The sequence below is a fragment of the Oryctolagus cuniculus genome, chromosome 16 (genome assembly GCF_051225735.1).
Source record: "Oryctolagus cuniculus isolate XC-2025 breed Fujian yellow rabbit chromosome 16, ASM5122573v1, whole genome shotgun sequence".
Taxonomy (NCBI): Eukaryota; Metazoa; Chordata; class Mammalia; order Lagomorpha; family Leporidae; genus Oryctolagus; species Oryctolagus cuniculus.
Window position 1 is genome coordinate 63,218,332 of NC_142882.1, and position 20,188 is coordinate 63,238,519.

The 20,188-nt window shown below is 52.8% G+C and overlaps 1 protein-coding gene across 2 annotated transcripts in view; it reads left to right on the plus strand.

The window, feature by feature from the left end:
• The window catches only part of EEPD1 (endonuclease/exonuclease/phosphatase family domain containing 1), a 110,673-nt gene that overhangs the window by 87,909 nt on the left and 2,576 nt on the right, over window positions 1-20,188 (plus strand). The window contains exons 4-6 of one of the 2 annotated variants that reach the window (XR_016223049.1): window positions 7,397-7,507; window positions 9,617-9,751; window positions 11,899-11,994. Coding sequence is in view for 1 of the 2 variants with exons in the window: in XM_002713756.6 (XP_002713802.2) it covers window positions 7,397-7,507; window positions 9,617-9,751; window positions 11,856-11,994 (385 nt within the window). In the remaining variant the exon portion in view is untranslated. Of the gene's footprint in view, window positions 1-7,396; window positions 7,508-9,616; window positions 9,752-11,855; window positions 11,995-20,188 lie in introns of both variants that reach the window. The other variant, XM_002713756.6, reaches the window with a different exon arrangement.

Consider the following 20,188-nt stretch of genomic DNA (forward strand, 5'->3'; position numbering starts at 1 on the left):
TTTCTTATAGGACTTGGAGGCTAACCAGGTCTAGATGACTGTCCACTGTGTCTTCTGACTTTCACTGTTTTTAGGCAACCTTGACCTATTAGAATTGCTGCCTCATAACAGAAAGCTCTTGGGGCAGGTGTTGTGGTACAGCGGGTTAAGTCACTGCTTAGATACCTGCTTCCTGTATGAGACTGCCTGGTTGAGTTCCGCCTCTGCTTCTGATCCAGCTTCCTGCTAACGTGCCTGGGAGGCAGCCGATGATATCCCAAGCACATGGGTTCCTACCGCCCTTATGGGAGACCTAGATGGAGTCCTGGGCCCTGGCTTTGGCCTGGCCCAGCCTTGGCTACCGTGGCAGACATTTAGGGTGTGAACCAGTAGATAGAAGGCCTCTCTTTCCCTATCTCTCCCGCTCATTCTGTCACTCTGCCTTTCAAATAAATGAAACTTCTTCTTTTTTTTTTTTTTAATTTTAAAGATGCATCAGTACCTTAAAACTAAATAAGTAAAAGTCAGCTCTTATTTCAGGCAGTTTCACAAGGGGTCTGCGGTGGGCTCAGGGGGCATTAAGGAAAGTGGATGCAGTTTTGCGATGGGCAGACCCTCTGTTTCTAGTCTGAGAGAGCGAATCTCTGGGGCAGTAGCCCAGTGCCCTTCACTTCCCACAGCGAATCCAGGGAAGGGGAGTAGAGTTTGACCGCCCCAGGGACTCTTGCGTATCCTCTCCCAGTTTTATCCCGCCCCTCCCTCTCTCTTCCCTGCTTTGTCCAGCCTCTCCTCCCAGAGTTCCAGACTCACACAGTGTAAAACTGGGGATGCCCTTGAACAGGGCCATCTCCACCCAGCCCCCCACTTTGCAGGGGGGAGATTGAGGCCCAGAGGTATTCAGTGATGGCTCCCAGAGCTCCTCCCTGCTCCTCTCCCTCCCTGCCAGCCTCTCCTCCCATCTTGGAGGAGGAGGGAGGCTCACTGATGCTCCAGGTGGCCGCAGGTGGCCTCCTTGGCTCCCTCCATGGCTCCCTCCATGGCTCCCAGGCCTAGGCTGGAGCCTTAAGGACCGCTCAATGGCACTGGTGCACGAGAGGCTCCAGGTGGCCCCAGGGCCAGAAGACACAGTGCCCCCTCCCCACTTTGGTCCTGCGCTCTTGGGAGGTCTTCCTATTTGAGCAAAGCTGACTGCCCCCATCCTGGCTCTGTGGGTCCATGGCTCTTATTAAAGGGCCCAAGGCCACGAGCAGTCTCTGTTTCTCCAAGAAAGACCGAGGAGAAAGGAGGCTGAAACTCCCTCTGCCCTGGTCTGTGTCCAGGCCGGGCTCTGGGTGCGAGCTGGTCTCTGCAGAGCTGTGCTGTGCCCGAGGGTCCCTGGATCAACATAAGGGCTCTTAGCTCTCAATAGAACTGAGCAAAGTAAGTGCAGGCACTTGTGAGCCATGCAGCCTTGCAAAGAACCAACATCCTGATATTTTAAACATCCTAGGAAAACTGTCACAGGACTGCTTGTTCCATTTAGGAGGCCAAGCAAGGCTACTGTTTGGTTTACACTGAGACATCAGTTGGTTTTCCTGTGGCTGTTTTCTCGCGGGGCCCTGCCTGTTGCTGGGTTTTCCCCTCTTTGCAACTGGGCCGATGCCCGCAAGGGAGCTGGTTGTGAATACTGACTGTGACTTTCCCCTTCTTGAAGACCTTGTTGACCGTTACTGTTTCTAAAAATGCCTCCGTCACTTGCCTGCTTGCTGTCCAGTGTCTCGGCCATGCCTGGCCTAGGACGGGGCCTTCTTTCTCCAATGATGATGGGACTTTGCCTGTGCAGAGCTCCCTGGGGCTGCACCATCCACCACGATGCACCACATTGTCAGCACCTGCCACAGGAGCACAGCGGAAACTGGCCGTTACCAAAAGGTCTAAAACTCATTGTCACCGGGAAGTCCAGACCAGAATCAGGAAAGCCCGGGAAACACCCAGCTTGGTGGGGCTACTTGTCTGAGAATCTGAGTGAAATGCACTCCCCACCCCAGTCCAGGAAGTGGGAGGGAGCAGCCTTTTGCAGTCTGTTTTTTTTTTGTTTTTTTTTGTTTTTTTTTTTTTTGACAGGCAGAGTGGACAGTGAGAGAGAGAGACAGAGAGAAAGGTCTTCCTTTGCCGTTGGTTCACCCTCCAATGGCCGCCGCGGCCGGCGCACTGCGGCCGGCGCACCGCGCTGATCCGATGGCAGGAGCCAGGAGCCAGGAGCCAGGTGCTTTTCCTGGTCTCCCATGGGGTGCAGGGCCCAAGCACCTGGGCCATCCTCCACTGCACTCCCGGGCCACAGCAGAGAGCTGGCCTGGAAGAGGGGCAACCGGGACAGAATCCGGCGCCCCAACCGGGACTAGAACCCGGTGTGCCGGCGCCGCTAGGCGGAGGATTAGTGCAGTCTGTTTTAAAATGTCTGCTGGTCCCCTGAGACTCTGTGCTACCTGCACCATCACCACTGGCACCACATCCTGCAGAGCACTCCCAGGGTCCAGGGCTCGTGTCGCCGGAGGTCCCCTGAGTGAGGCTGGAGCAGCTTTATTGTGTTTACTTCACAATCAGGTCCAGATGATAAAGAAATACTCCTTTCAGAAGGGGGGGGGGGGCAAGTTAAAACAATTCCGAAGATCCACAAGCACAGGCCACTGTGTTCGACCCCCTGGCCCTTTTGTCACTGCCGAGAGAGAGCGGGCTCAGAGGGCCCAGGACAGGCCCAGAGCAGCCTGCGTCACAGTCAGAGAAGTCTCGTCTTTCAGGACCCGGCATCTCTAACTGCCAGCACCTTGGGCGTCGTAGACTGGCATTAGGATGTCTGATGTAGGCTCCTTGTCGCCAAGCCCAAGGCTGGGGTGGTGATCAGCTATTCTGTGTCTGACTGGCTGGTCTGGGGGCAGGTGCTAAGAAATAATTTCATATCCCCCCTCACCAGTTAGGTCTGACACTAGAAAAACAAGTTGAGCCTATGCTAATTCTCGTAAATTATTAGAGAAATTACTGGAGAGAGGAGCTGCAGGGTGGGATCCCTAGGGTAGTCATTCATTCATTCATTCAGGCAGTACCTGTTGGATGCCTGTGGTACTCTGTTCTGTCACTGGGCCCCCTTTTCTTCATCCCCTCTTGGGGTTGTCTGCAAGGAGCCACAAGCAGACACTTCCTAGGTGTTGGGTTTTGAATAATCAAAGCTGTCTTTCCAGAGGGCAGATACTGGGCTGAGTTCTAAATCAGCATCTCTGTAGCCGTGTCTGAGCTTCTCCAGCTTTGGCTTAGAACCCCTTGGGGAGCTTGTTAGAAGTACAAAGCCTGGCCCCAGCCTCAGAGATTGTCTGATTGGTCAGGGATGGGGCCGTGAATCCACTGTTTCAAGAATGAGACCCAGAGTGATCATGATGGGTGCAGGCGATGACTGGGGTTTAAGAAGCACAGGTGGAAGCTGGCAGTATAGAGCAGTGGGTTAAGCTGCTGCCTGTGAAGCCAGCATCCCATATGAGCACTGCCTGCACATACGTGGGAGATCAGGATGGAGTTCCTGGCTCCTGGCTGCAGCATAGACCAGCCTCAGCTGGTGCAGCCATTTGGGGAGTGAACCGGTGGATAGAAGATCCCGCCCTCCCTTTCAAATAAATAAATAAATCTTTAACAAAAACAAAACAAAAAACCAGAATGAACTGCTCTAAATAAAATGATATAAGGTTATGTTTAGGTTGAGGGCTCTCAGAGGATACTGGTTTTTTTTGCCCCTGTGAAGTTTCTGGGAGAATCCAAGAATTCAGTAGGCAGGGGCTGGCATCATCCCCTTGGAGCCTGCCCTGTGCCACCTGTTCCTCCTGTCAGGCAGAAGGCAGAGCAGCCAGAGACAGACCTGTGGCTGGACCCACCATCTGATGCTCTCGGCTGTGTGACCTCAAATTTGAACTTGAGCTTGGACTCAACCTTCCGTGAGGCATCCTGCACCTGAATAATGGTCTGCCTCCTGGGGGCTCTGCCAGGGGTCAGAGATGCTGTGTGCACTAGCATCTGCCCTGGACCTAACAGGAAGGCTCTCAAGCAGGCTGTCAATACTTGGAGGAGTCCTCAGCCACCCTGGAACCCTGGGCAAATGCGGACTGTGGTGCAGCAGAGTCAGTCTTCTGGAGATAGACAAAAATATCTGCCCCTTACTTAATTGCGCTTGTGGAAATTGGAGCATGGAGTGCTTCCAGCCATACGTGTTTTCCTACCTGGTCTCCTACATTAGTAATTGGCTCTGTAGCCTGAGAAATACTAAAGAGGACGGCAGAGTGAGGGATGGCTGCTCTATGACAACAGAGGTGTCAAGAGTGTGGCTTCAGGTGGACAGATTTTTCCATGGCCCTTGAGTGTCAGGGACTGCACCTCCTTAAGGCTCTGAGAGCTGGTCTGTGAGTACCAGGCTTTCACATCTACCACAGAGGCTGGCTTTGTAGCACAGCAGGTTAAGTCTTCCCTTTTGATGCCAGCATCCCCTACTGGAGTGCTGGTTCAAGTCCCGGCTGCTCTACTTCCAATCCAGCTTCCTGCTAGTGCACATAGGAAAGCAGCAGAAGATGGTGCAAGTGCTTGGGCCCCTGCCACCCGTGTGGGAGACCTGGATGGAGTTCCGGGTTCCTGGCGTTGGCCTGGACCAGTCCTGGCCATTGTGGCCATATGGAGAGTGAATCAGAGAATGGAAGATCGGTCTCTGTGTGTCTCTCCTCTGTCTCTGTCACTCTGCCTTTCAAATAAACAAATCATTAAGCAGAAAAAAAAAAAAAAAAAAACTAAAACAGAGAAATGAGAGTTTCTTTCCAGGAATGCCTTTCCTTCGTCCATGAGATGAGCTTTAACTTCAGAATCATCAGGAGGGGCTGTTAAAATTCAGTTTGCTGGGGGAGCCGGCACCATGGCTCACTTGGTTAATCCTCCGCCTGCGGCGCTGGCATCCCATATGGGCGCTGGGTTCTAGTCCCGGTTGCTCCTCTTCCAGTCCAGCTCTCTGCTGTGGCCCGGGAGGGCAGTGGAGGATGGCCCAAGTGCTTGGGCCCTGCACCCGCATGGGAGACCAGGAGGAGGCACCTGGCTCCTGGCTTCGGATCAGTGCAGTGCGCTGGCTGTAGCAGCCATTTGGGGGGTGACCAACGGAAGGAAGACCTTTCTCTCTCTCTCTCTCTCTCACTGTCTAACTCTGTCTGTCAAATAAATAAATAAATTTTTAAAAAAATTCAGTTTGCTGGGCTCAGCCCCGGAGAGTGTTAAGTAGGTGTGGGATGGGGCCTGAGAGCAGTGAGCCTGGAAACAGTAGCCTGGGCTGCCTTTTCCCACCAGCAAAGCGGTGTGGCCGGGAAAGGGAGTGAATAAGCAATGGCGGGTTTGGGGTGTGAACGGGGCTCCACCTGTCCTCAGGTGTCTGAAGGGTCCTCGTGAGGGTTGGGACAGTTTGCATTTCTTGCAGCCTAACCTGATGGCACTGCTGCCTGTCACAGTACAGTGAGATCCCCAGAGGCTGCCTGTTGGTGGACCCCCACTTGGGGCGGGGGAACGAGGGGGCATCTTCAAAAATAGAGCTTCTCATTGTGCATCCTGGGAGATTCGGAGGAGCAGGCAGGCAGGGACCCCTGCGTGGAGGACACGAGGCACCACGCGGGCACTGGGGAGCTGCTCCCGTTTTCAGTGATTCTCGGCTCTAATGAACTCTCAGCAAGCAGACGATTCCCTGGCCGGAAATTGGTGCTTATGAAGTGCAGTTCCTCACCAGAGCCTCGAAGTCGTAGTCAATTGATTCTGGCTGCATTTTCCAAAGTGTTTCATTTTCAGTGAGAGGCAGACTTCCAGATAGGAGCAGCTGGCCGGGGGCGTCATCCAGGGGAAGCCCCCATGGGGAATAATGCTGCCCGTAGCCTGCATGCCCTGAGCAGTGTTGGAAGTGCAAAGTCACTGAGGGATGGGCACGTGGTGTAGAGGATGCCGCTTGAGACATCCGCATCTCACATCGGGGTGCCCGGGTTTGGGTCACAGCTCTGCTCTCAATTCCAGCTCTCTGCTGGTGAGCACTCTAGGAGGCAGCAGGTGGCAGCCCGAGTACTTGGATCCCTGCTGCCCATGTGGGAGACCTAGACTGAGTTCTGGGCTCCTGACTTTAGCCTGGCCCCGCCCCAACTACTACAGACATTTGGGGAACAAACCAACAGATGGGAGATCTCTGTCTCCCTGTCTTTCGGTCTCTATGTCTCTTCACCTGTCAAGTAAAGTATGGTTTTAAAAAGATTTAATTAATGAATTATTTATTAATTTATTTGAAAGGCAGGGTGACAGAAGGACAGTGAGAAAGACATCTCCCATCCACTTATTCAGTCCCCAGAAGCAGCTGGGGCTGGGCCAGGCCAAAGTTAGGAGCCAGAAACTCCACCTGGGTCTCCCACGTGGGTGGTGGGGGTCCAAATCCCATGTAGCCATGTGATGTAGAATCAATGGGCGTGGTGACTGAAGTTGGTCAGATTTGGGGGACATCCACATAGAGGTGCAAGCTGACATGGTACGGCCATGAGCTTCGTTAAGGGCAGCTTGTGAAAGCCACTGTGTGCTCAGATGGAGGCCAGGAGACCCTCAGTCAGGGGCAGGAGGTGAAGGGAGTGAAGGGATTGGAGGGTGTCGCGGTGGCCTAGGGAGAGCAACTTAGAAACTGGGCCAAAATCTGACAGACTCTGGAGACCGGTCCCAGAGCCAGCCCCAGGAGGCGCGTTGTGTTGGAGGAACTGGTTGGGTCCTGTGAGGTTCATTGTTTGCCTCTGGGATGAGGCCACCTGCTGGTTCCCACAGCACACTGGGGACCAAGAGTGAGCCACGGTGGTGCAGGCACATGCAGGCCACTGTAGCCAGGCACAGTGGAAGAAAACCACATGGGGGCACCGTGTGCCCCTCCAAGCTGAGCTCTGGAGAAAAGATGCCCACAGCTGTCTGTTGTCCTCTTGGATCAAGGCCGATCTGGACGCTCCTGAGTGCGACCTTGAACCCACCGGCTTTTTTGGGCATACAAGTGATTCTGGCAGTTCTCTCTCAACAATTTGGGCAAGAATGCTCTGGAGCAAGCCGGTTTCTGTGACCTGGAATCCCCAGCAGAGAAATTAGTATCCCCTAGACAGACAGCTGGTTCTCAGTGTGTGACATGCTTTATTCGTCTGCATCTTGGCAAACCCTGGTTGGTTGGTTCTTGGAACTTTTCATTTATTTATTTACTGTAGTTGACATAAAATGTGGCAGCCCCTGGGTTTTGAGAGCCCAGGGCTGAAGTTCAAGTTGCTGGATGCTCAGAGGCACCGAGGGTCTGGCCTCCCGGGTGGGGCACCCAGGATCTGGCCTCTCGGGCAGGACCACGAAGCCACTGACGAGTGCTCTGTCTTTGCAGTTCTGTGCGGAGCTGAACCAGCCGATCCTGCCCAACATCCGCAAGTGGAGGGGACCCCGGGGTTGCTGGAAGGCCGCTGTCGCCGAGAAGCCCTCGAGCCTGCTCCACAAGGTGCCCGCCCTGCAGATCCTGCCTCTCTTCTTGTTTCATTTCAGCACAATTCCCCCCCAGTCAAGGGCATTCTAAAATTTCCTTTGTCCAGTATCTCTGCCCAGTTTTTAAATATTTCTAAATGCCCTGGTTTTCATTTCATATTTGAATCCAGAAAGAACCCAGATGGCAATGGCGCTTTAGGGTGCTGGACGGGGAAGAGGAGAAAGCCTGTCCCGGCCAAGGCAACAAATGAATATTTCTGTCTTTTGTCCTCAAAATCCCCCTCTCCACAGTTCTGCCAGGTTTGTGGAAAACCCATTATTCACTGGCTGAAAATTTCATTTCACCTAGTTCATCCGTGAAGTGTGTGCTTCCAGTGGTGGAAATTATGCAAACAGAAATATTCTGTTGAAATGTTCAGCAGATTTTGAATCTGAGTGGTTTTTCCATCAGAATGTCCCACGTGTGTGCAGGGAAGACTATCCATAAAAATACCCATTTCCACACTTTTGTGCTCAAGACCAAGTTTACTCACAGTGGACTGTTTGGTGTCTGTGGAGTTTTAAAAAGAGGCCCCTGCTTATTAATCAGGAGTTGACAAATACATCCTTACATCACTGTCCTGTAACGGCAAATGTCACTGCTTCTCTCTTTGGTGTACGAGGATACTTGGAGCAGTTTGTGGAAAAATGGAATTAAAAGACAAGCTTACTTGAGTGCTAAATTTTTTTGAAAGCCACTCATAATTTTTCAACATGCACATGTCCCACAAAGTTTTTGAAGGTCCCTTATACCTCATGTGCTTAGAAACACATGTGAATTGTGCTCATGACTGATACTCAGAATTTGGGCTCTTACATCATAGATTAAAAGTGGCTGGCTATTTACTGACAGTAAGACCCTCCGTTTTAACCATGACCCTGAGCCTGAGCTGTGGCGTGTGGATGGCCGCTGCAGCTGACACTGAGCGGGCGCAGTGTTCACGGGGCTGAGAAAAAGCCAGTGTGGGATGCAGCTGTCTTCCTGACCAGCCTGCGCCGCTCCCTTCTCAGTCCACACAGAAATAAATAGCAGTCTGGCGCCGCAGTTCAGTAGGCTAATCCTCCGCCTTGCGGCGCCGGCACACAGGGTTCTAGTCCCGGTCGAGGCGCCGATTCTGTCCCGGTTGCCCCTCTTCCAGGCCAGCTCTCTGCTGTGGCCCGGGAGTGCAGTGGAGGATGGCCCAAGTGCTTGGGCCCTGCACCCCATGGGAGACCAGGAGAGGCACCTGGCTCCAGCCTTCGGATCAGCGTGGTGCACTGGCCGCAGCACGCCAGCCACGGTGGCCATTGGAGGGTGAACCAATGGCAAAAGGAAGAGCTTTCTCTCTGTCTCTCTCTCTCACTGTCCACTCTGCCTGTCAAAAAAAAAAAAAAAAAAGAAAGAAAGAAAAAAAGAAACATACCAGGGGATTCCAATTCAATCCCATCAAGGTGGCATGTACCAATGCCATCTCACTAGACCAAGTGATCAATTTCTGTTCACAATTGATCATAATGATAGGACTAAGAGTCAAAGGGATCACATAAACAAGACAGTGTGCGGGCCGTGGCGGCCATTGGAGGGTGAATCAACGGCAAAAGGAAGACCTTTCTCTCTGTCTCTCTCTCTCACTGTCCTCTCTGCCTGTCAAAAAAAAAAAAAAAAAACAAAAAACAAAAAACAAAAACAACTCTTATCTCTGACTCTCATTCATCTAGCAAATATGGATCAGTAGGCAAAACCCATCTGACAGAGTCTTGTTTCCGATTCTCAGCGTTGCCATTGGCCTCTGGGTGGGGGGAGAGGGGTGTGGTTCAGAGTTCAGAGGTGTGAGCTGCTACTTCCTGGGAGGTGATGGTTTGGACCACAGCCCTGTGCTGGTCTGGGCTCCCCCCACCACCTGCCTCCCACAAGGAACACCCAAGCAGCCCTGGTTTGTGGTGTGGGGGATGGGGCCAAGGCAGAGAGTGCAGTTTGTCTAAGAATGGCTCCTGGGTGAGTGTCCTTGGGGACCCAGGGCAGAGCCTGATGCTCCTTGCGCCTCTGGCCTCTTTCCCCAGTGCTGGGCTGCACTTGGCACCAAGACCATGTCCCTCTCTGCTGCAGGGGTCCGGGTACTCAGGATTCCTGTGGGACACAGTGGCCGGTGTGGAGCTGAAAGACGTCACCTCGCAGGAGAGTTCGCCTAGCAATGGGCACGGGAAGTCCGCAGGCCCCAACCCGTACGTGGCACGATTCAAGGTACCTGCTCCGTGTTGTCTGTGACCTTCAAGCCATGGGGTGGCGTGGGGGATCTCTCTTTGCAGAACTGGGCACGCGGGAAGCCTCGTCTTGCCTTGATTTTATTCTCCTAGGGTTGGGCCAGCGCCTGGTCCGGGACTTCCGTGGCAGGTGCACGTGTCCAGGGCAGGGGTGACAGCGATCCCGAGAGACTCTCTGCTTCCACAGCTCCGACAGCCAGATGGGAAGGGAGGAAAGCAGCTCCCTGGCCGGCTCCCAAACCTGACATCAGAACCACGTGGGGAGATTTTCCTAAAATCAGAGATTCCTAGAGCCTAGCCCAGACAGACAGAATTACTGGGACAGGGCCCACGACTGAGTATTTTTGGAGCGATGTCCCAGACCTCCTGGCCCTGGTGGAGGAGGTCTGGCATTTGTCAATGGCTGCAGTAGAGGGCTCCTTGGCTGCTTCTCATCCCTGTCTATTACCAGGGGGGCTCTCCAGGGGATGTCTGAGTTGGGAGGGCCTTCTAAGGAGCTCAGGACTTGGGCCTAGGAGCACCCCTATAACTGGCTTCTCCAGGGGAACCCTCACTTTCGGGGGAGCCTTGTTGGGCCAGTGTCCAGCAGCGGCTGGACTGACAGAGCCGAGTGCTGTCTCCCTCACTTCCCTGGACGTCTTTGGGAAGTTTCCCTGAGCAGAATGCTCAGAAGCTGGGCTGCAGGAGTCCACACCAGCCACCCAGGGGCGTTCGGTGAAGCTTATCCCCGTGGTACTTGGCTGTGAAATCCCAGGTTAGGCAAGAGCGCTCCCTTGCCTGAGCCTAGCCCGCTCGTGGCCTGCCGGGCATCGGAGGCCTCTCCTTTCTGTTTGCTCCAGAGCCTGTCGCCTCGTGCCCAGCCTGGTTTAGCCCCGTGCTGGTGCAGCAGGTGTGCACTCACACACTGGGGTGTCAGCTGTACCCAGGAGCACCTTGCCTGCTCCTGCGTGCAACATGGATGGGGTTCTGTCCCCACACATACACCTGGGGTACCTGCTGGACTGGTGAATAAGTCAACCAGGTATCATCTGTAAAACCTCCTAATGCCACACAGGTCCTTTTTTCTATGTTAAGTGGCTGTTCTGGCTTCGGCCGAGCAGGACAACAGCCAGGACCAGCTGATGCCGATGTTTTTAGTGGGCCACTGATAGATGCTACTGGATCATGAATGATTGGCCTGGATCTTCTGCGGTGGTTCCCTAGATGGTCACTCAGCCTCTTGTGTTTTGGGTCACGTTCCAAGGTGGCAAGTGGCAGATAGGGTACCGGGGCGGACTTCCCGCTCCACCTACAGTGGTTTGGGCAGCGAGCAGAGCCACACAGCAGAGCTCTCGGTCCCAGTGGTGGTGACAGTGGTGGTGGCAAACGAGGCCACATCTGTGCAACCAGACTGGGGCCCTCCACGTCCTAGGGCTGCCCTGGCACCTCTTTCCTTTCTGGCAGTGTCGAGGGGGCTGCTGTGACAGTGGGAGGGCAGGATTGCCCAACCCTGAACAGCCGAGCCGCAGGCCAAAGTCTGTACAACACGAGACCTCCCGCTGGGAATGCAGGGCTGGGTCATGCTGTTGACTGCCTGGTCTTGCCAGCTTCAGGTTTTGACACATTTGAAATCAGGTTAAAGTGAACACTGGGGCATAGTGGGCTCCAGATGGACAAGAACCCTTAGGGGAGTGGGGAGGACGTGTGTGGAGTGGGAGAAAGGGCAGATCCCAGCAGGGAGTCCTGGCAGGGTGCCCTCAGGCTGGCCCTACTGAAGAGAGCCCCCAGAGCAACCAGCTGCTGGAGCCACCTTCATACTTAGAAGGAAAAAACAAAGCCAACACTGGACACTTCCAGATATGTCCAGATTTTAGGTCTTAAGGAGAAATATGAGCTGGGATGTCAGGGGCCGGGAGTTGGTAAAGCAAAATAGGTCTCTTCCTTTAGGAGCCTTGGGGAAGTCCAAGGTGAACACCTTGGGCGTGTGAGCCGGCCTCCCTGCTGTTGGCCAGGGTCGACCGTGAGCGTGAAGCTGATTACGAGTCGGTTATGACAGAGGCAGGAAATATGAGCACCTGAGTGTTGCTTTGTTTCCTGCTGCCCAGGTGGGAAGTAATGACTTGACCCTCGTTAACCTTCACCTGGCAGCCCTGACCCTCCCAGCAGTCGAGAATCCGAGCAAGAACCCCAGTGACGGCCACCGGTTGGCGAGCTTCGTACAGAGCCTTCAGGAAACCCTGAAAGGTAGGAAATTGGCTGTGGCTGTGGCTGGGCCATGCTGGGGCAGGGCAGGCAGCAGGTGCCTCCTCCACGGCCTTTTTGACCACCGAGGCCACCCATCTGTCCTCAGTGTGGGTCGCGGGTACAGGGGTGGTCACACCCCCTGCAGTGTGGGGAGCCCATCTGGAGTCTGCTTGGTCACTGCTTTGTCTCTGTGGACTTAGCATGGGGGTTCCCAGGTGTCAGCTCTGTGGCTTCTTAGCCTCTCTTGGATGGAGAGAATTATGGGGGAAAACATGTGTGACTTCTCGGCCTCACCCAGCTGCCTCTGGGGAACCACCCACAGATTTGCAGTGCTCTTCTTGTGAAAGAGAGAAGAGGTGACCAGGGGATGTGGTGTGTTCTGGATGAATGGCAAATTGACCTCTTCTCCCTGGTGGGGCGCCCACCTGAATCTCCACTCCTTCTGTCGCTGGAGGACCTCAGACAGTCACCAGAGCATTCAAATCCTCACCAACAGGGGGACCTGGCAGCTCTCAGCTCATAGGAGTGGCCCGAGGGGAGTGCCAAGCGCAGAGGGGCACTGAGGGAACCTGAGTTGACCCTAAGCCACCAGGAAAGGGACAGGCATTTGACCCAGCGGCTTGCCTCACTGCTTGGAGCACCGTAATCCCATAGTGGAGTGACTGATTCGAGGTTCAGCTGCTCCCCTTCCAATCCCGCTTCCTGCTAATGTGCAGCCTGGGAGGCAGCAGGTGCTCAAGGACTCTGGTCCCTGCCATCTGCCTGGGAAACCCCAATGAAGTTGCTGGCTCCTGGCTTCGGCCTGGTCCAGCCCAGAGTCCTTAAGATCCCTCCATGTCACTTGTGCCAGAAGTCCCTTTGCTGAGGCTGAGAGGTCTTCCCCATCCATAGGGGCCACATCGGGTTCGTGCACTCTCCTGTTGGGGGCTCCTGGGCTGCTCCCCTCGCTGGGCCGCTGTGGGCGGTGCCTGGTGTGTGGGGCTGTGCAGGCTGCACATGCTGGAACACCTGTGTCCAGCGTTCCACCTACACCATGAATCCTCAGGCCAGAAGGCAGGAGGGCTGGCGAAGCTGCCTCCTCCGACCAGGAAGCAGCCGTGTGGGACGTGTGCGACGTGTGCACCTGCGGTTTGCCCCCACCCGTTAAAAAGCCCATGGGTGGTCATTGCTGCTGTTCCCCGTCTCCAACTCCGGCTTCTCTTTACCTAAAAGCAAATAGGGAAGACGCCAGCTCCTAACCCCGCGGACGGCCCGAGGCAGTCTCCCTTGTGGGGTTTTGTGTTTGTTTGTTTTTCTTCCCTGATATTCAGGGAGTGGTCAGGTTTTCCTCAGAAAACCTTGGCCAGGTACTTGCTCCAAGTTGCCCTGGGACTATCGACCTGTAGGCTGTGTCCAGCCAGGGACAGCAGTGACTCATGCTCTCTGTGTCCCCCTGCTAGTCACAGCCCATTAATTGTTAACTGGTGACACTGCAGACCCAGGGGTTCAGGAAGTGCCCCAGCCCACCCAGGTGCCACAAGGGTAAATAGATTAGAAGCAGAGTTCAGCTCAAAGACAAAGCTTTCACGCCACAGGCTCCTGGCACTGCAAACACGATTGATTTGATTCGAAAACCCTGGGCCTTTCTGCCCGTCGGGAATGTGCACCCAGGTGGACAGCAGCAGCCAGGTGCTGGTCCCCAATCGAATGCTCTTCTTTCGCACCCGTGACTCAGCACGATGCACAGTGATGGGCAACGTCCGGTGGGATGGTACCACAGGGGAACTCACTCCCACCGTTACCACTGGCATTTTATACTTCTGGCGATTTGCTGAGGGCACCAGCCCAGAACATTCTCCCCCCACCCCCACCCCAGCCCGTTTCTGGAAACGAAGCAGGAGCCTTGGGGGCCCACCACTGGTGGCCGCACTTTCTGCAAGAATCTGGCTTTTGTGCAGCCCTGACTCCCCCGGGCGGAGAATGGCCTTGATGTCATCACCAAGGCAGCTTCCCTGAAAGAATGTGTGTTGTGAGAAACCTGACTGTGCCCACGCCAAAGAGAGCCAGCATTTTGTTGCTGCGGCTGCACACACCTGGGCTTAGCCCTGACACCAGCATTTCTCTTGGCTTCAGAATTCTGTTTTTGAGTCCTGCCTTTGTCAGCTTTGCATCCCGATTAAAACTTCCGTGCCTCCTCCCGCCTCGGTCTTTCTTAACCTGCAGTTTCCCTTGATGTGCACTGAATGTATCATCTCCTGTTCCTTGCAAAATCGAGCTGTGCCTCATTGCCGCTCAGCACACACTGCTTGCACGTCCCAGCTCTCCTGTGTTCCCACACGCAGCATCCCTGCTCTTTGTGGGGGCGTGGACTCCAGGGCTGGCTCTCAGGGCCTCAGCTTCCCACCTGCAGAGGAGATGGCAACGCACCCGCCCCATGGGGTTGTGACAGTTAAAGCACAGCTGTCAAGGAATTACTCAGAGAGCCCGACACTCAGTGAGGGCTCGCTGAGTGGTCACGAATGCCAGCCAGGTCTGAGCTCTTCCCAAGTCGGCTTTTCTGCTGTGAGTCTCCTGGTGTCTCCAGACAGCTCCCGCGTTGTTGTGATGTGCGTGGGGGCACTGGAGAGCTGCAGGAGAGCCTCTGTGGCAGCCCCTCCGGCCTTGCACTATCTGCAGTGGACGGGTGCCCCCTGCTGGTGGCTGTGGGTCTTCCCCTTCCAGCTCTCCCCTCCTAGCTGGTATTACAGAAGCACAGGGAAAGACTTGAGCTTGGACGCCTTTCTGATCTCGTTTGTGACCTGCTTTCCTTAAACCTCCCTTGTAAGGTGTCTCAGAATGCTACTCCCTGTGGACTCTGTCTTCCCCGAAAGGGATCCTGAGACGAGGGGTCAGTCTGCAGGAATCCAGAGCCTAGTGGGGAGTGTGTGCCTCCATTGTTCTTGTAGAATTTCTTCTCGCTTTGCTTGGAAAATGCTGACTTCATCACTGCCCCATTTCCTGTAGGGTCAATCAGACTGTGGGAGAAATGTTTAAAATTCTTTAAAGGAAAAACCATTCTGCTCTGGCACTGAAGTCACTGTAGTCCTTCCTTCCACACAAATAATTCAATTAAAAAAAAATGAACATCTTTTATTTCAGCTTTCCATGGAGTTTTTGAAGTACTCCCATATCTCCACCAGAATATTGAAAATGTGGGCAATAGAGGTTTTTTTTTTCAAGATTTATTTATTTATTTGAAAGTCAGAGTTACATAGAGAGAGAAGGAGAGGCAGAGAAAGAGAGAGAGAAAGTCTTTCATCCATTGGTTCACTCCCCAATTGGCTGCAACAGCTAGAGCTGCACGGATCCGAAGCCAGGAGCCAGCTTCTTCCAGGTCTCCCATGTGGGTGCAGGTGCCCAAGGACTTGGGCCATCTTCTACTGCTTTCCCAGGCCACAGCAGAGAGCTGGATCAGAAATGGAGCAGCCAGGACTCGAACCGTTGCCCATTAGGGATGCTGGCACTGCAGGCGGCGCCTTTACCCGCTACACCACAGCGCGGCCCCAGTAATTCACTTATGCTGTGGGGGCCTCTGGCTGAGGCTTGCTAATGTGGCTCAGGAAACTTGAAGGGCAGGGACCTGTGCTGCTCACCAGGGCTCTGCTGGCCCTCACCCCGGAGGATATGGGTTGTTTGCCGGCTTTTGTGGACCGAAGGCTCGCCCAAGGTCACTGAGGCAGAAAGTGGCAAAGCATTAAAACCAACCAGCTGTGTTTTTTTAGGGTCAGGGCCAAGAGCTCCTGTTTTTGAATGGGCTGCTCTGCAGGGTGCTCCTCATTTTCAGGGACTCTCTGTGCTCATTTTCATTCCTGGTTAGTTTAGATTGATGATGTGAGATGATGAACTGGGCGTAGAGAGACAGAAGTGTCACTGCTTTTAGGGAATACGATTGCAATTTGTTACCTTTGAAGTAAAAAACAAAACCCAGTAAGAGAATGAAGACAGCTAGCTAGTTACAAAATAAAAATGCAGAAATTGGTCCCTTTTGATATATGGCAACAACAGCCAGCTGTAAAACACAATGGGAGAAAACAAAGATCCTATTAATAATAAAAATTCTTTTAAAATAAAATATTTAGAAATATGGTGGTAAAATGACAAAATTATAAAGCTTTACTGGAGAACAGATAAAGAAACAAGACATGGATGAACAGAGATGCGCAGCGTGTGGCTGTGGGGCAGGGGGCAGGTCAGGAGCCGCACTCCCTGCTCTGTTCCTAGCGCGGAGCCCCTGAGAGCGTTGGGAGGTGCTGAGGGCCAGGCCCCCAGAGGCTCTCCCTCAGGATCTCTCCAGTCCCTGGGAGGGAGCCTCAAGTGTCAGTAATTTTTGGAGTGCCCAGTGCCCCGAGTGCGGGCAGAGTGTGCCCCACACACAGTTCAGTCAGAGTAGCTCTGCTTTGGGGGCCTCCTACAGGGGTTCCTTTTAGAAAAGGAGTCTCTCATTTAAAAAAGAAAAAGTGGGAGCAAGTGTTGAGCCCAGCAGTTCAGACACTGGATAAGATGCCTGGTGATGATGCCGGCGTCTCACATAAAAGTCCCTGGCTCTGCTCCTGACTCCACCTGCCTGCTAACGTGCACCTTGGGAGCCCACAGGTGATGATGGCTCAGGTGATTGGGTCATTGCCAGTTACCCATGTGTGGGACCTGCATGGTCAGCTGCTGCCACTTGTGTGGAAATAAATGGCCATGTGTACTCATGTATGCGTAGGGATCTAGAAGGAGGCACAGGGAATGGCTTCCTGTGGCCAGCCAGGGATGGGAACATTAAATAAAATTAGTGCTGGTTTAATTTTTACACGGGCAGATTTCATTGAAAAACCAAAGTTTAATTTTAAAATTAACTTTAAAAATTCACAATTAAGATTTCAATATCAGGAAAATAGATAAACATTTGCAATGAGAAAATGTGAAAGCATGTTATAGTACTAGCTCAAGAATAGATCTGGGGGCCGGCACCGTGCCTCACTTGGGCACCTGCAGCGCCGCCATATGGGCGCCGGGTTCTAGTCCCGGTTGCTCCTCTTCCAGTCCAGCTCTCCACTGTGGTCTGGGAGGGCAGAGGAGGATGGCCCAAGTGCTTGGGCCCTGCACCCGCATGGGAGACCAGGAGGAAGCACCTGGCTCCTGGCTTCGGATCAGCGTAGCGCCGGCTGTGGTGGCCATTTAGGGAGTGAACCAATGGAAGGAAGACCTTTCTCTCTGTCTCTTCTCTCTCACTGTCTGTAACTCTACCTGTCAAAAAAAAAAAAAAAAAAAAAAAAAAAAGAATAGCTCTGTAGGATAAAGGCTCAGAGATACATGTAGGAGTTTTTTAATGACAGGTTGGTATCCCCATTCAGTTCAGGAAGAAGGGAGGCATGAGGAAATAGTGTTGGCAAAAGTGGTTAATTGTTTGTGGGAAAAATAAAAGTAAATTCCAGGCAGATGGAAAATGGGAGAAATTAAACCATAAAAATAGCTTAGTGAGTGGGCGCTTGGCGTGTAGTTAAGTCACCTCTCGGATGCTTCTGTTCCGTGCCAGTGTGCCTGTATTCAATTCCTGGCTCCTCTGCTTCTGATGCAGCTCTCTGCGAATGCATGTTCTGGGAGGTAGCTGGCGATGGCTTAAGTTCTGGGTCTCTTCCACCCCCACCACCACATGAGAGACCCAGGTTGAGTTCTGAGATCTTGGCTTTGTCCTGGCCCAGCCCTGGCTGTTGCCGGCATTTGGGGAGTGAACCAATGGATAAAAGGTACCCCTCCCCCTGTTCCTTTCTCTCTTTGCCTTTTAAATACAATGTATTAAACATGGTGTATAAATGAGATAATCCAGGGAAATTTTATTAGATTGTACTACATAAAATTTTTTTCTAAACTTCTGTATGCTTCAATGTGGTCATTTACCAAGTGAAAAGGACCGATGACAAACTATAAAAAACAATTCTTGTATATGATAAAGCGTTACTCTTCTTAATTATGAAGAGTTCACGCAAGACAGTAAGTATAGCATCAGTGCCCTGTACAAAGAGTGGGCACAGCAGGTACCCTGGCCCCACATCTTCACTCTAACTCTGCTCAGGTGACAGGAACCAGGACTCTTCAGGGAAGTGGCCAGCTCTGGGATGGGGACAGGAAATCTCCAGGATGACCCTGGAGCATCCTGTGGGCCCAGAGAGAAAGGAAGTGTTCCCACACCAAGCGTGCAGGTGTATGTCAGAAGCACGCAGGGCGGCGGGCGTCTGGCACAGCGGCCAAAGTCCGGTTGGGCCCCCCGCGTCACATATCGGGGTGCCTGAGTTCAAGTCCCACCTCCGCTCCCAATTCTAGCTTCTCGCCAGCACAGACCCTCGGATGCAGCAGTGATGACTCAAGTCCTCGTGTTCCTCCCGCCCATGAGGGAGACCTGGCTTGAGATCCTGAATCTTGGCCTAGCCCAACCTGTTTTGCTGGGCATTTGAGATAGCTAGCTAACTTGCTCTCTCACTCTCTCTCAAATAAATGAAACGTTTCTTTAAAAAAGCACACAGAAACTGACTGAAAGAACTCTTGGTTACCAAAACTGGAAAAATTTGAACAAATAAGATAGCATTGGATTATAGCTTGAAATATAAAATTAAGTATCCATGACTCCATACTGATATAAAATAAATGATTGAGTATAACAATAAATTGGTGAAGAAAAGACAAGTCTGTTATGTAACAGAACTCCAAATAATTTATGTAGACACTCCAGTCTACAGGAAGGGGAGCATATGTTATTTTTCTGCAAGTACAAAACACCACTTTTTTCTTAAGTGAGGCTTTTTCCATATTTTTAAAGATTTATTTATTTATTTGAAAGAGTTAGACAGAGAAAGAGATCTTCCATCCACTGGTTCATGCCCCAGATGGCTGCATCAGCCGGGTTTGGGCCAGACTGAAGCCAGGAGCTTCTTCTAGGTTTCCCATGAGGGTGGCAGCGACCTAAGCACTTGGGCCATCCTCTGCTGCTTTTTCCAGCCCATTAGCAGGGAGCTGAATCATAAGTAGAGCAGCTGGGACCTGAACTGGTGCTCATATGGGATGCCAGCAGTGCAGGCACTGATTTAACCTGCTGTGCCATAGCGCTGGCCCCAGGACACCAATTTCACGCCATATTAATTTCTTTTTTTTTTTTCACATGCGCCATATTAATTTCTTCACTCAATGTTGGTGAGAAATGCAATAAGAGGAACTTCCTTCTATTGCTGGTGGAAGTCTGAGAACCCTTTGGAAATGGAGAGTGGGTTGGCCATATTTATCCAGAATCTGACCAGTAGCCATCCCTTCTTTTCTTTTTTCTTTTTTAAAGATTTATTTTACTTATTTGAAAGGCAAAGTGATGGAGAAGGAGAAGAGGGAGTGGGGGAGAGGTAGAAGGAGAGAGCGATCTTCCATCTGTTGGTTCAATCTCCAAATTGCTGCAACAGCCAAGCCTGTGCCAGGCTGAAGCCAGGAGCCAGGAACTCCATCTGGGGCTCCCATGTGGGTGGCAGGGGCCCAAGTACTTGAGCCATCTTCTGCTGCCTTCCCAGGGAACTGGATTGGAAGCGGAGCAGCCGGGACTCAAACTGGAACTCTGATATGGGATGGTGGTGTCCCACGCGGCCGCTTACCCCACTGCACCACAATGCACCGTCCTTTCTAACTGGGACTCTGAAGACAGAGAGCAGGGACACAGTATCGGAATGAGATCCTCCCTTCAGTAGTGGATACTGGGAGCAACCTTTGAAATGACCGACAGCAGGAGAATGGGGCCCAAGGTCTATCCGGGTAGCAGGATTCTGTGTGCTGCGCAGTGAATGCCAGGACTCAGCGTTTCTCCCTGGCCTGGGAAGCAGCTAGGAAAGGCACTAGAGTAGCTGCTGCTGACCTGGCCAGCCTCTGCCTACTTGGTATCTTATTCTACAGAAGCACCCAGCTGCGTTAGGAAAGCACCTGTTCTGTAGCTCCCTGCTCTCACTCAAGTGTCCCCTCATCCCTGAGCCGGGCACTCCTGGGCAATCCTCTAACACTCAAGTCAGGCGCTGCCTCCCCCAGGAAGCCTTCCCTGGCCACTTCCCTGTGCTACATCGGTCTCTCCGTTCACCGCTCTGTTTTCCGTACTCGTATTTGTGTCTGTTTGCTAGGCCGCTGCTCCCCCAGGATTCTGAGTTCCCCCAGAGCAGGGTTGTGTTTC